Source organism: Lathamus discolor, chromosome 14 (assembly GCF_037157495.1).
Source record: "Lathamus discolor isolate bLatDis1 chromosome 14, bLatDis1.hap1, whole genome shotgun sequence".
Classification (NCBI taxonomy): Eukaryota; Metazoa; Chordata; class Aves; order Psittaciformes; family Psittacidae; genus Lathamus; species Lathamus discolor.
Window position 1 is genome coordinate 12,742,483 of NC_088897.1, and position 13,467 is coordinate 12,755,949.

Genomic DNA, 13,467 nt, shown 5'->3' on the forward strand with positions numbered 1-13,467 from the left:
AGTAAAGAGAATTGAGTGCTCATAGGTTGCATCTGCAAGTGCACGTATAGCATATTACTGAATGACAAAATAGAACAGGTCACTGAAAAAAAAAGAAGCAATGGGAGAGGAGTATTAGTCCTTTGGGGGCATCTAACTGGTATGTCAGAGATGGAACTTAATTCCTTATAGAGCTCATAGTTTGAGGCAGCAATAATTTGTCACTTCCTTTCTTTCTCTCCTGTTTCAGTTCCTCAGTGAAGGTTATGCAGCCCACTTGGCCTCGCTGGAGTTCAGTCTCCATTCACGACCCAAAAAGAACAACTCTCGGATGATCTTGAGAAAAGGCAGCTTTGGCCTCCACTCTCAACCCGAGTTTTTGCGCAAGAGAAACCATCTCCGCAGGACTATGTCTGTACAGCAACCTGACCCACCTTCTTCAACCCCCAAGCCAGAACGTGCCCAGAGCCAGCCTGAATCAGACAAAGATCACGACAGGCATTTGCCCTCCATTGCTTGGGTTCGAGGTGGAGTTCATAAATTTGAATCTGTCCCCTAGGAAGCTTGGGTGCACCCCATTAAACCTGTAGACATGCCTCAAAGATTTATTTAGGCAGCTTCACACTAAAGATGTAAAGGGGAACCTGTACCTCGGAGTCTTCCCTGCTCTGGAATCTGCCTTCTTACACTAACTGGGGAACTTCCAGTCTGTTCCTCTTGACATGTTTATTGGGAAATTTTAAACCAATCTAGAACAATCTCAAGTGCTTATAACATCAAAGGAACAGGAAATATCTGTGGGGTTTTTTACAGCAGATATAATAAAATGTGCAATAAGAGAAAAAGCTGTAACAGGCTAATTTTACTCAGAAGGACTGTGGTATCAGCTAACTAGCAGCACCCAAAATAGTGTGAACAGTAGGTCCATAGGTTACAGAGAAGGTTTATGCTTTCAACATTAAATAGTTGTATGTTTCCACTTCACTTTTGATAAAGCGATACACTTTCAAGGGAAACAGTAATGGGAGCTACAATAATGGGTGGTCAGGATTTGTACAGCAAGATGCTTTTTTGGGTGCCTTAAACCCAAGATTTCCTTTCAATTTACAGTGTGGGTCAGCAGACCCCAGTATGGCACTCATGTTCGTGTGAGGTGCTGGACATCACATAAATGGGAGGACTGCACTTACAAACCAAATCATAAAATCTTCATGTTAGAAATAAATGTGTCCACCACAATTTGAAGTGGTTAGTGTTGCTGTATACAAAGTAATGCGCAAGTGTACAAGGATCACATTGTTTTGTGGAACTTTGTGGCTGTGCAGGATGTGTGGACTACTCTGAGTAAGGAGATGGTTCTAACCATCTCAGTCCAAGAGACAGGTCCTAAGATGGTAAGCTAAAGGGAGCCGTTTTACTAAGGGATCTGCAAATGTCATAGCAATCACTTTTTTCAGTATTCTAAAGTAGAATCTTTACACTGGAAGAGAGAAAAAGTGATGGAATTCCTATGGGAAATTGTTTACCTTCTCACTCTTTATAGCAGCTGTTGTGTTTTAACAATCTGTAGCATTCAGATTCACAGCATTTGACCTTCAAAGAATGGACATGCCATATTACAGATGCCAAATAGATGTTTTCCTACTGGTTTAAATTTCTCTCACGTCTCTCAACGAACTTACTAGAAGTAAAATGTGCGAAATTTTCCCTAAATGGGAAGATTTCTAAGGTGGTGGTGTTAGTTTAACATAGTAGCAGTGTGCAGATTCTTCGTTGAGATAGTCCCACTGCACTCATGACTGAAACATGTTTTAAAACTTGCAGTGAAGTTACAAGTGCACATAAACCAGCTTTTCTTTGAAAGTTAAAACCAGACGGTTGACACTGAGAAAGCTTGAAGTCAGTAGATTTCCTGTTTTCAGGTTTGTTTGCTTGTTTTGATCAGGTTGCTGGGGCAGAGGGTGTTGTGCCTCCCTCTAGTGTCCTCCCCACCTTCCTGTCGCGTTTTCCTAGTCCATAGCTAAACCAGAAACAGTGTCTCATAAAGTCTGGTGGGTAATGATTTTGAAAGTTTACATGTAAAGCAAACAAGAAATGCGATGGAAAACTATTAAGACAGTGCAGAAGTAAACCTAGGTCTGTGCTCCCTATTCACCCAGAAGTTTCAGTGTGCTTTTTGAAGGGCATAGTAGTGGCTTTTGCCTTAATAGGCAACAAAGTAGCTTGTAAATTGAGATCTTTGATTTATTTTTTAGACATTATTTGACAAGATTGTCAGTTACCTATTTCATATTTCATGAAGAGCACATCAGTAATCTGCTTTTTATAATGCTTCCTTTAAGCGAAGGGGTAATCTTTGCTGAAGATTTAAGAAAGATAGCAGAAGTTTGGTAGCTCATGCTAATTGGGAGCAGGTAGCTAATTATGTTACAGGGTGCTGGGTTTTTATGCTCTGTTGCCAAGTCAGCCAACTACAAAACCTAAATGAAAGATACCCACAAACTGCATTTGAAATAGTGTTCAGGTTTACAAATGCTTTCCCAGTAGTATCACAGTTCTTTAACCCATAAACTTGGAATTATTGTGTGTTCTGTCTTGGCCCACTGTGTGTAGTAATTCTAGCACATAGTCCATTTCTTCTCTTGTGCAATGCAGCTAGGAGGAGGTTGCACAGGTAGGCTCCATCTCCTGCCAGTCAGTTCACTGTTAGCATGTTTATTTTACAAAAGCATGGGAATCCAAGGCTTCCAAGAGAGAATTTTAAATGTAGTGAGGAGACCTGAAAGCAACATTGGTCACAAAGTTCTTTTTAAGTGTTGTGTAGCATGACTCTTGACAGTAATCACTGTTCCTGCTGCAAAGTTCAAAGTTAACGTTGCTTTAGCCATCTACCTCTATCATCCAAGAGACGTCAAAATCTATTTTTCATTTTAAGTTGCTTTAGTAGAAATGCCTCCTTCCTTTCAAGAAAGGTGTGTGTAATTCCGTGACTATATTAAAAGAGCTAGTATCTGAGCACACGGCTGGAGAAAACTCCTAGGCTGTTAAGGTTTGTCTTTTGCAGACATAATGTCATTTTGCCAGGTACCATGTCATGAAAACTCTGATTTTGTGTATTTCTATTTACAGCTGGGTCACCTTTACAGTAGTCACTGTGCTGGCTTCTCTTAAGAATATTATGAGCTAATAGTAGCGAAACAAATGCTAGTGTGTGTATTTGTGTGTGCATGATTTAGAACGGCAGTAACAATTTCAAAGGTTATACACATGGTATCAAAATCAAGCTGCAAATATTTTCCTTAACCTCATTTCCTACAATATGTAAGAGCTTATGTGGCCTTTGCATAATTCCAACACTACTTATTGCTCAGGGATAGAATGGTTTCTCTCCTGAACTCATGCCTTCAGCTGAGCACTTTGGCAAACAGTGATACAGGCTTTAGCTTGGAGGTCAAGGCTTCATGTTAATTAGAAGCTGATCTTGTGAAACATCAGATGCCAGATGGAGCTGTTTTGAAAGCACTAGCCAGCTGACACTGAATGGCAAAACTGATTCTGGTGGAGCTGAGTGTGAACAAGATGGATGTGGCTGTAAACATCTCGCAACTGGGCTGGCAGCTGAGCAGACACTGCGGCAGTAGCTGGGCCTTTTGCATGCTGAACCACCACCTGTTTTGGTTTTTTTATCCTCCCAGCTGTGCCTGGGGCGATCGCTGAGGTTTCCCTCGTGAATCACTGCTGAAAAACTAGAACTAGTTTTATACATAATTTTTCAGTCATGTTTTCTCTTAAAACATTTCCTTCTGGTCAGAATTTTAGTTATACACTCAGTACACATGAAACTGCATGCAGCAGTTTATGGGCATTTAGTTTGCAATTGGATGTTTTGCTTGTGCTTTCATGGAAGGATAATCAGTACTCCTAAGCAGGCCGTTTCCTGAGGATAAGCTTGGTGCTAGTCATCTCACTCTCTGATTGCAAGTCCTCATTGCTGCAGTCTCTGTGCAGTCAGTACGTACTTAAACTTTATATGCTATGGAATTGTTGACATGCACACAGAAGGGAAAAGGACAGAGAAGTCAGGCAGGAGTGGAGGGTGCCCCAGCAAGACGCATCAATAGTTTCAGCACCTTTAGTGCCTCCAGTCTGATACAGAAAAGCACATTTTTTTCAACCTGTTGAATGGAAGAAGCATAAGTGAAACTGTAAAACACAATGTTATTCCAGTGGGTGCAAAGGCAGCAGTACAAGTCTGTATAAAGTAGGCCACAATTGGATACATTTACTTTGTCCTGTTGATATGGATCCAGTTTTAAATTACTGTAAAAAAATGGCTGTGTTTAGTAACAGTGGTAGATTTATCTGAGATATTGTCAAAACACACCTTCACAACTGCGGTGTTTTGTGTGTGCGCGTGTGTGTGTGTGAAGACATCTGAAGTGGAGTTTTGGTTCTGCTTTCACAGCAACTTTGTAACCAATATACTTCAAAACCAGAACAATAAAAAATGGCTGTTTATTCAATGTTGTCTAGTTAGGTAAGTTTGAAAAAAAGATGTCATTGTATAAAGAGTGCAGAATATTCCACAGACCTGAATAGCGATGTTGATCTAAAACCTCTTATTTTGAATAACTTCTCTTTTTAAGTGTTTGCATACACTAGTGCTCTTGGAACAGATTCTTGCTTGACCAAAGTACTCCTATTCAGTTTTGTGGCATGGCTTATATCTATTCAGTATAAAATTTTGTTAGGTGTAAAAATGATATGGCATTGATAAATCTTCTTATTCATTGGGGTTCAAGAGAGCTGCCATTCTGATTTGTTTTCATGAAAAGTCTTAATTCTTACAGGTTACTTCACCTGCTCCTCTGGTACCTAGGGAGTTCACTTCTAAGCAGTTAAAACTTTTACTGGTTATGTAGAGGTGGAACTATCGGTAAACTAGAGGGAAAAAATGGCACACCCTAAGCTACCAGATTAATTCATTCATTAGATTGTCTAGTGGATAGTGTCCCTGCCTGTGGCAGGGGTGTTGGAACCAGACAATATTTAAGGTCTTTTTCAACCTAAACCATTCTATGATACTATTACACTTTACCTGGAAGTTCCACCATTCTGCAAAATAGCTTTTGTTTGCTGCTATTAGTGCACAGTTGTCCCATTTATACACTGGAGTCTTTAGGCCAGGGCACTGCTAATGTGTGCATTTAAGCAAATTTCAAATACTTAGAACTGTGGCGTCATCATGTACTTCACAGAATAAATTTAGAAGGAAAAAAGGAAATTATTTCCTTCTTCTTATATTGTTTCTTGTCTTAAATCTGCTAAAATATAACCATTTTTAACAATACATGAAATCAATCGGTATTTCCAGTTTTTTAAATTTGTAAGTGCAACAGTTGTTACTGGACAAATAGGATCTTCCCCAGGTTTTTTATTCCCCCTCTTGCATCTAAGCCACAAAAAGGTGAGTACATTAAAAAAGTACTAGATGCCTGGAGTAAGGGCACCTTGTTAATACGCCTAATAATGGAGAGGAGATCGTACACTGCTTAATTTTTGTGATTAGAGCTTAAAATGTGGGATCTGAACTCAAGATTTTTGCATTGAATTGTTCATTTCAGGCATGCAGGGGAGAAAGTGTCTCTTTCCATCCTCATCTGGAGCTGGTGCAGGATAGAATTACCATAAACACATAGCTTTCCAACTTACCTCCTCAGCTTCTCTAAAAGCAATGATTCCTCATTGTCCATGTCCATAGCTTCAGCAGAAATTGTGGGTTTAACAAGGTAATTTGACTTCCATGATGTTTAATCACTGAAGTGTAAATATAGGTTCCTACAGATGATCCTGAATTCAGTCCCCCATAAATATGGAGGTAATAACATATTTTTCTGGATGAAAAGAGCTCTTTTTTTCAGAAATAAGAAATGGCCTGGAGCAGCTAGAATCCTGTGCCATGGACTCTGGAATTGAAGTCAGGTGTTGGTATTTCCTCTTTCCCTCATTTTAGTTCAAGCCCAAGGTAAGGGATTACAGTTTACTCTCTATTTGTATTTATCTCAATAAGCTACCTTTAAAACCAGGTGTAATTGTGGGAGACCGGGGAAACATGAAACAAATTTGACAGTTCATTTCTCATTTGTAAGGATGTACAGAATTTACAGTGGGGAAGAGAGAGAGGCAGATTTACTGGAGTGTGCGAGATGGTACACTAGAGATTATGATGTTGAAATATAATTTACAGATTGCAAGCTTTACAGAAAAGCTAATTCTGGAAGGACTGGCATAGGGCCCATAATGGCAGTCCTCTCACAGAAAGCCAAGCTTCCTGCATAACTTATTTTTCTATTTGTGGCAGAGGAAAGGGGCAGTCCATTTACAACTGAATTCATACAAGGAAACTTGAAATTGTATGTGTTCTTTCAGTCTATAGTTTTATTAGGTGCATACTTTGAAATATTTTTTGTCAGTGAAAAGGTTCTATCTGGTGACGAGTGTTTATATTTCTTACGGCTGCCTTGTAAAGATTCAAAAATGTACAGTAATGAATTTCTTAACGTGGCATAAGGAGTAAGATTTCTACAATTGGTAAAGATTTTGATGTGAGCTGGTTTTTAAAATCTTATAACAGATTAGTCTCTTAAATAAAACCCTCCTTGCCTTTAAGCAGTGTCACTGATTTTCCTTACCAGTGATGTGGGAAGTATTGGATCATCATTTTGCATGTCCTAGTAGCTAGTGGAAACATTATAAATAGAGGCCATTTAATACATCTGGCTATCTGAAATAATAGGTTGGAGCTTGACATTTCAAGAGGAACAAGGGTTGGAGCTTTATGAAAAGTCACATGAGAAAATATTTCAGTAATGAGACACCATCTTTGTGAAGGCTATATAGTACTTTCAGTATATGCAAAGAACAACTTCATGCTACTATTCCATATAGAAAGGGGTTTAAAAAAAAAAACACAACACAAAATGCATGAAAATTACCTCAAGAAATACCAGAAACTAAAGCTTTCAGTTGCCTGAAAACCTGGAAGTTGGAGTTGGTTTTGTGTTTCTTTAATTGAAATATTCTTTCACTATTTTGAAACACACTAGTTTGACAATAAAGAAAAATCAGGAGCAAGTTTAAAATCAATACTTACTCATAAATCAGAATTGAAAAGGACTACTTCCAATGTTTATACTTAATACACTTTTAGTAGGTACAGTTAAAACTGTGCATCTCAAATAGTATCAAATAGAGTGAATCTTTCGTTTTAAGGTTCATCTAAAGAGTGAACATAATCTGAGAAACTAAAGCTGCTACCATGGGAAATAGTCCTGGGGATGAATTTTAGAAGCTTGAGAAATCTTTGCATTAAACTTTATTAAACTGAATCGCCTATCAAAAAGGCTTGTCAAATGAATGTTACTTAAAAAAAAAAAAAAAAAAAAGGGATTAGAAGCAAAATGCAGGTATCAAATGCTTGGTAGACTTCATCACATAAAATACATGCACTCTGATATTAGCCAATAACAGCTGTTGTAAGAGGTTACATTAATTACAGTAATTGATTTCTGAATATAACTAAGACAGATGGTATAGTACAAAAGCAATGCTTAACTGTCCTGATGCTATCTAAAACAGCAACAAGAAATTACAAAGTTGCTCTGCTTTGTCTGGAATCCAACTACATAAAATGGGATTAGTTAGGCTTATCTAATAAAAATCCTTAAAGCCATGAATTAAGAGTCCTAATGTGGCTCCTCTCTTGAGGAGTGAGTGAGTGACTCCACAGAAACCTGTTGCCTTGGAATGGGAGTTGTGGTCACAACTCAAGCCACCATTGTTTCATTTTGGTTTTGGTTTGTTCATATACAGAAAAAAAATGTTAGGCTTTCAAAATAATGGACCAGTACTTTCAGTATGCAAAGTACTCAAAACTGTAACTCATGGCAGTTGGATACCAGTCTACTACTATTATCTATGATCACACTTCATTAGTCTGTGGCCCTTGCTCTGGCCATTCCTACAGGTCAGTTCAACATAGGTTTCAAGGTACTTACTGCCTTATGAAAGTCACATTCAAGATAGTACCTCATCTCAGCAGGAGAAATACACGGTTGTACAATTCTGATTCTCCTGTTCACTTGAAAAGAGAAAGCAATGGAAGTCGTGACCTGCCTTGTCAGGAAAGATCATAAAATGTAATGGCTTGTTCAATGCATAGAATGCACCCTTTCAAGTCCTGTACAGAGCTCTCCTTTGAATGTGCTCATAAACTAAAGGTAGTTACACCTCTAGGTACCAAGTGCAGCATGGTGTTTCTTTGTTTGCCTCCTGATAGCTTGAGAAAGTCTTTGAGGTCGATGAACAAACTTTATGCCATTAGACAGTAGTAGGTTGATACTGCATGTTGCCTGCAGAAGAATAACAAGACTGCTATTAGCAGCCTGAAGTCAGTAAAGTTAATTAACTGGTTGTCACACAAATTGCTGGAAAACTGTTAGACGGAAGTGAGGAAGAGGTCTGGTACCTGTATGCATTCACTGTTTAAAAGTTCTGAACACTAGGAAGAAAATACTTTATACCTACAGTGAGCATAAATGGCAGTACACAAATGAAGTACTGCAACACTTTAATAACAGGAGCATTTCTTATGATATATCCAATTCATTAAAACGAAAAATATTAGAACAATACATGGAGCTGGCAACTATAAACATTTCAAAACCAAACGTTTGTTTCCTCATGGAAAAGATGAAAAGGGGGACCTGTAACACCAAAACCCACAGCAACTGATACCAGAACAGAAAGGCAAAAGTCAAAAAAAGTTATTCCAGTAGACAACCTACAAAACCAGCAAGGACAGAGCACACTGCATGCACCTACACATGCAGTAGAACTGGACCAAACTGCCTAGTGGAAGCACTACACATAACTGCTTAAAGCTTCAGTCAAGCATTTGAAACTGGTGTAATTTTTTCTGAAAAGTTACAACCATCAACACTGTACAACAATCAATATGGTACCCCTATCTTTGTTGCTAAATTAGGACACAGTGTTCAGGATTTATGTTGAACAAAAGGAGTACTTCCAATGTAATGGGTGAAGATATTCATGTCACATCAGTGAAGATAATAGGCATTTACCTGGTTCAGTGAATTGACACTTAAAGTGATGTTTAGAAACTTACTTCCCATCCATTTAGGTACAATTGCTCTGTTAAAAAATGCTAGCAGTGCAGGTATCAATTGCTCTTACTGTGATAGCTAGTCTTAACTGCTAAGACAATGCTAGGGATGGAAAAGAAAGGATGTAAAATTAGACAGCTGAGGGTAATAGTTTGTTCTGTCATGCTTTGTGATCTTCATTAGTAATCAGTGAGAACTGAGGTTGAGTGACAAAGACATTAGTACCAGTAGTTTTCTGATCTGGGTGAGAAAAGCTGCTGTTTGAACAGAAGCCCAACTTCTATGCAAACACACAAAGTTTCGCTAATCCACAATGTAGAGGTGAAATTTTACAATTGTGCAATAATCTCCTGGGGCAGAGACAGCCACAGTGAATCTAAGGGAAGAACCCCATGGTTCTGCATAATACTTTAAAGAAGCATGAGTTAATAAGGGTTTCTCTCTCCAAACAGCAGGTTTTCTCCCCACAGATGCATGCAGGTGTAGACAAGATAAATGAATAACTACTTTACCTGGTTGATATTATCTTCAGTTACGAATGAGAGAAACTGTCATATCACTAACAGATGGGAGATATTAGGAGTGAGATTTAGTGAACTTTCAATGGATATGATCATTAACTTAATACAAGATTTAACCTATCTGGAAATGGTCCCATTGGTAAAAATCGAACTTTTTGAATTATGAAGGATTTTAAGCCCTTGCCTCTTTGTAAATAAAAGTACTTAATGCTAGCCCTCTCTAGGGGATTTTAGGTGCTTGACATTTAACTACTGAATGCTTGACATCAAGCATTCTAGAGAGGAATTAGTTTTGGGAATTGCCCTGTGACAAGACTTCTGACCTTTGGTTTTTACTGTGTTAATATGTCTAATTCAGAATGACATAACCTTTACAAACTGAGCAGCCTACCGCCTCACGGTAGTTGTGTGTACCACCATGGTGTTGTTTAAGAAGCTTCTGCAGCCTCTAAATTTTTGAGGCTATCTGTTAATACAATGCCACACAGTAAAAGGATTTTCTTATAAATATGCAAGCACCAATGATAGTGTCAGTGCAATGGAATTCCCTCTCCCCCTCCCCCTCCTCAGCCTGGACTGGCACCTCTTTTAGACAAAGGCAGGGAGGTACTCTTCTCAAAGGTAGGGAAAAATCTGGCTTCCACAGCAAGAAACCTGAAGACAAGAGGAGCTTTTGACAGGTTTTAGAAGCTGCGAGTCCAGCTGCAGATTTCATCTGTACAGGTGTCTTGAAGAAAGAAGGGCTCTGCTACATTCAGGCTGAGAAAGTTCTGTAACTGTTTCTCATCCTGTGTTACAAAGACCACATAGCCTACAATTGGCGGTGTCTGAGTGGGAGGTCACCTATTGCTAGTTGAGGGCCAGTATTTACCTCTCCTCGTGCACAATGGCATCATCAAATGCCTGGGAGATATGCTGCAACTGGCAAATCCCTGAGGAGATCAGCTCCAACTCGCAGTCAAACTCTCTGCAAACAGAATGGTCATTACTAAAGATGAGACAGGACAGGGCTGACACTACCCAAGCCTCTATCCCTAAAGTAACAACTCTCATTGCCTCCAGACTTAATCCACAAAAGTTTAGGGCTGTAGAAACCTTGATTTTGATTCCACTGACCAACTGCTTCACATCTGCATACATCCCCAAGAAAGCTATCTTCCAATTCAGATATTGGGTTCAGATTCACAACGCTTGGACTCAGCTTCTAGCTCTGACATTTCTTATGTGACTTTGACCAAAACAAGAACCTGTGTTGCACATTATGAATTATTTCCCTAGCTCACAGCCTTTTATCTAAATTGGATTACATCTTTGAGGCAAGAATCTCTCTACACTCTATAAAGAGCTCAGCATAAGTGCAGCTATTTCACGTATCTTTGCAATACAGATAGCAACTTTGGAAAAGTTAGGGCTAAGTAGGAGTGAGTTGCATTGAGAGCATTTTTCTTTACCAGAAAGTCATTAACAAAGAACGTGGGTCTGTCTGTCCCTGATGGGGACTGGCGATGAATAACATGGTGTAAACTTACCCAGTGGGAAAGGGATTTAAAAAAACTCTTGTCAAAGCACAAAGTTAAGTTTCATATTTCAGCTTTATGCAGTGCTCAGTCCCTGTCTATACAGGATCTGTAACTACTTTCCTAATTATTCAAACAGCACAGCCTTTCAGGGAAACAGGACAGCAACCTTCACCTCCTGCCCTACACAATGCTCTAATCACAGGAATAAAAAAAGAAGGAAAAAAAAAAAAGGTTTACAAAAGAATGTGGCTCACATCTTTCTGCTGGCAGACGCAGGTGATGAATAAGGACTCTTCAGTGCTGCTGCTCTTCTTGATCTCCGGAGAGAGACAGCATCTTTACCAAACCAGGATGAGAAACCCCTCTGTTCTCTATGTTCTGACACCCATGCTGGCCCATGCAAGGCTCTTTTGTTGGATCTCGTGCTGCCTTTGGAATTGGCTGCTGGAATAACACTCTTCTTATGGCAAGGGCTTTGAGGTGTAGTGCTTCCTTTCTTGGTAGAACAACTTCTGCTGATGGATTCAACTGGAAAGGTCACCATTGAGTCTACTGGACTTCGGCAAGACTTCTGTGTTTTCTGAAAGCAGCATTAGGTATGTTATGCTAAACAATCTCAGCCTGGAGTTTAGAACTAGAATAACAAGGAACATTTGAGCTGAATCCCTAGTTTTTATTCTCAAATCAGGTTTAGTCTAGCATAAATGGTCTCAATCCTCTGTACCCATTTGCATTGGAAGAGTTACTTGCTCCCACAGTCCTTGGAACTTGTCAAGGACTTCAGATGGCACTGGAAGAGCTTCTGCTGCTCTTATGCAGGAAAGAGGCAGGTGCCCTAGCATATACTTGAGGCACTTAAAAGAAAACAGCAGAGGTCTCCACCAAAGGAAAGTGTAAGCTCAAATTTACTACCCTGCTACCATCTACCAGGTTTTGTCAGTCCAAATTTAGATTGACTAGAATGAAGAACATGCTAATAAACAGTATGGCTACGGGAAAAGGAGTAAAGGAAAAAAAAATCCAAAGTGCTACACATTTCTCAGAAACAATTCTTTGCAAGCAGTGGCAGTCTCTACCCACCTTCCCTCTTATGAAGGCTGCTCTGCCATACATGATGCCATACAGGAGGGGAAAAGCATTAATTAGTAATAAATGTTTTCATGAAATGCATCTCATATGTTTTTCTTTTTTCCTTCCTCCTTGTTCTTCCAGATGCATAATTTGCCTGTCTGTACTTTAGCAAGGGCGTTAAAGATTTTACTAGTTAGTAGCTATGAGTAGCTGCAGTGTGCAAGCAGGTGGGACAGAGTCTCTGGAATACAGCATTCTGTACAAAGTCTAGAAATCTTAGTACTGAGGTTGAAGCAAAACCTAAGCTGTTATCTACACCCCACTGCAAAGGCAGAGTACCTGGGACACTGATCCAAAAGCATTTTTTGCTGTTCTTTTAATACTCTGAAGAGATTGGCACTTCTGTCTTGCTCTCAGGCTTTTCCAAGTAGAGGTCTTAGGAACATTCAGCTGTACCTGCTTTAACGGTACTCGCTTCCGTAAAGACATGCGGATGGAATTGAGAGAAGTGAAGGAAGCCCTTCTCTTGAATTTGTCAGGTACAGGGCTCTCATTCTCATCGAAGTCAGCCAGGAGCTGGTGTTTTCGCCAGGCCATCGTTGCCTTTACATTTTGGAGCACAGATGCCATCTTGTTCCAGCTCCTGGTCAGCCTTATTTCTAAAACAATCGGAATGACACCAACAGCAAGGTACAGAGCAGCGTTAAACAGGAGAGAGGGGAACCGCTGAAGAACATCCTCAGGTACATTTTCCCGAGCCCCAGATTCAAGCCGCGCGGACTTGCGCTTGGAGGCTTGCAGGAGAGCAGCGCTGGTGCCCGCGGCTGCTCAGGCCTGCGCGCACCCGTGCTGCCAGGCGCGGCCCGGCCGCACCGCCCAGAAGGGCGCAGCGCGGGGCTCCCGCGCCGAGCACCGCCGCCCGCGCCCCCGCCGCGCCCCGCCCCGCCCCGCCCCGGCCGCGGCCCCGTTCCCCGCTCGCGGCCGCCGGGGCCGGCTCCGGGCCCCGCGGTACTCACGGACGCGACCGCCGCGGGCCCGCCACCGCCGCGTTTGAACGGCGCCCCGCCCACCGCGGCTCCGCGCCCATTGGCTGTGCCCCGCACGCGCGGGGGCCGTAACGCCGCTCACGCCTGCGCCGTGGGAGCGGCGGTGTCCCGGGCCGGGGGGCGGGAGGAGCAGGCGTGACGTCAC

The 13,467-nt window shown here is 40.9% G+C and overlaps 2 protein-coding genes across 11 annotated transcripts in view; one reads left to right on the forward strand and one right to left on the reverse strand.

Moving 5' to 3' along the window:
• PITPNM3 (PITPNM family member 3) overlaps nt 1–6,648 on the forward strand; it is a 71,157-nt gene extending 64,509 nt beyond the window's left edge. For all 9 annotated transcript variants that reach the window (XM_065695201.1, XM_065695202.1, XM_065695204.1 and 6 more), the window contains one exon: nt 230–6,648. In XM_065695201.1, coding sequence (XP_065551273.1) covers nt 230–538 — 309 coding nt within the window. In that variant the 3' untranslated portion in view covers nt 539–6,648. The remainder of the gene's footprint in view (nt 1–229) is intronic.
• A 376-nt stretch (nt 6,649–7,024) lies between these two features.
• On the reverse strand, nt 7,025–13,375 carry PIMREG (PICALM interacting mitotic regulator). Of its 2 annotated transcripts, XM_065695213.1 has the most exons (6): nt 13,293–13,375; nt 12,616–12,935; nt 11,460–11,785; nt 10,557–10,652; nt 9,677–9,723; nt 7,025–8,390 (listed from the first exon to the last, which is right to left on the reverse strand). In XM_065695213.1, the coding sequence occupies exons 2-5, from the start codon at nt 12,904–12,906 to the stop codon at nt 9,693–9,695; spliced, it is 744 nt and encodes a 247-aa protein (XP_065551285.1). In that variant the 5' UTR covers nt 12,907–12,935; nt 13,293–13,375; the 3' UTR covers nt 7,025–8,390; nt 9,677–9,692. The 2 variants fall into 2 exon arrangements, with proteins under 2 accessions (XP_065551285.1, XP_065551284.1); XM_065695212.1 differs by lacking the exon at nt 9,677–9,723.
• Nucleotides 13,376–13,467: the final 92 nt, after the last annotated feature.

Bases quoted from the DNA above. Each gene is read 5' to 3' on its own strand.
- PIMREG (XM_065695212.1), bottom strand. From the start codon at position 12,906: ATGGCATCTGTGCTCCAAAATGTAAAGGCAACGATGGCCTGGCGAAAA. The intron at 11,786-12,615 runs GTACTCTGCCTT...TGCTGCTTTCAG, and splicing joins CTTTTGGATCAGTGTCCCAG to AAAACACAGAAGTCTTGCCG. The intron at 8,391-10,556 runs GTAAATACTGGC...ATTCTTCTGCAG, and splicing joins GCCATTGTGCACGAGGAGAG to GCAACATGCAGTATCAACCT.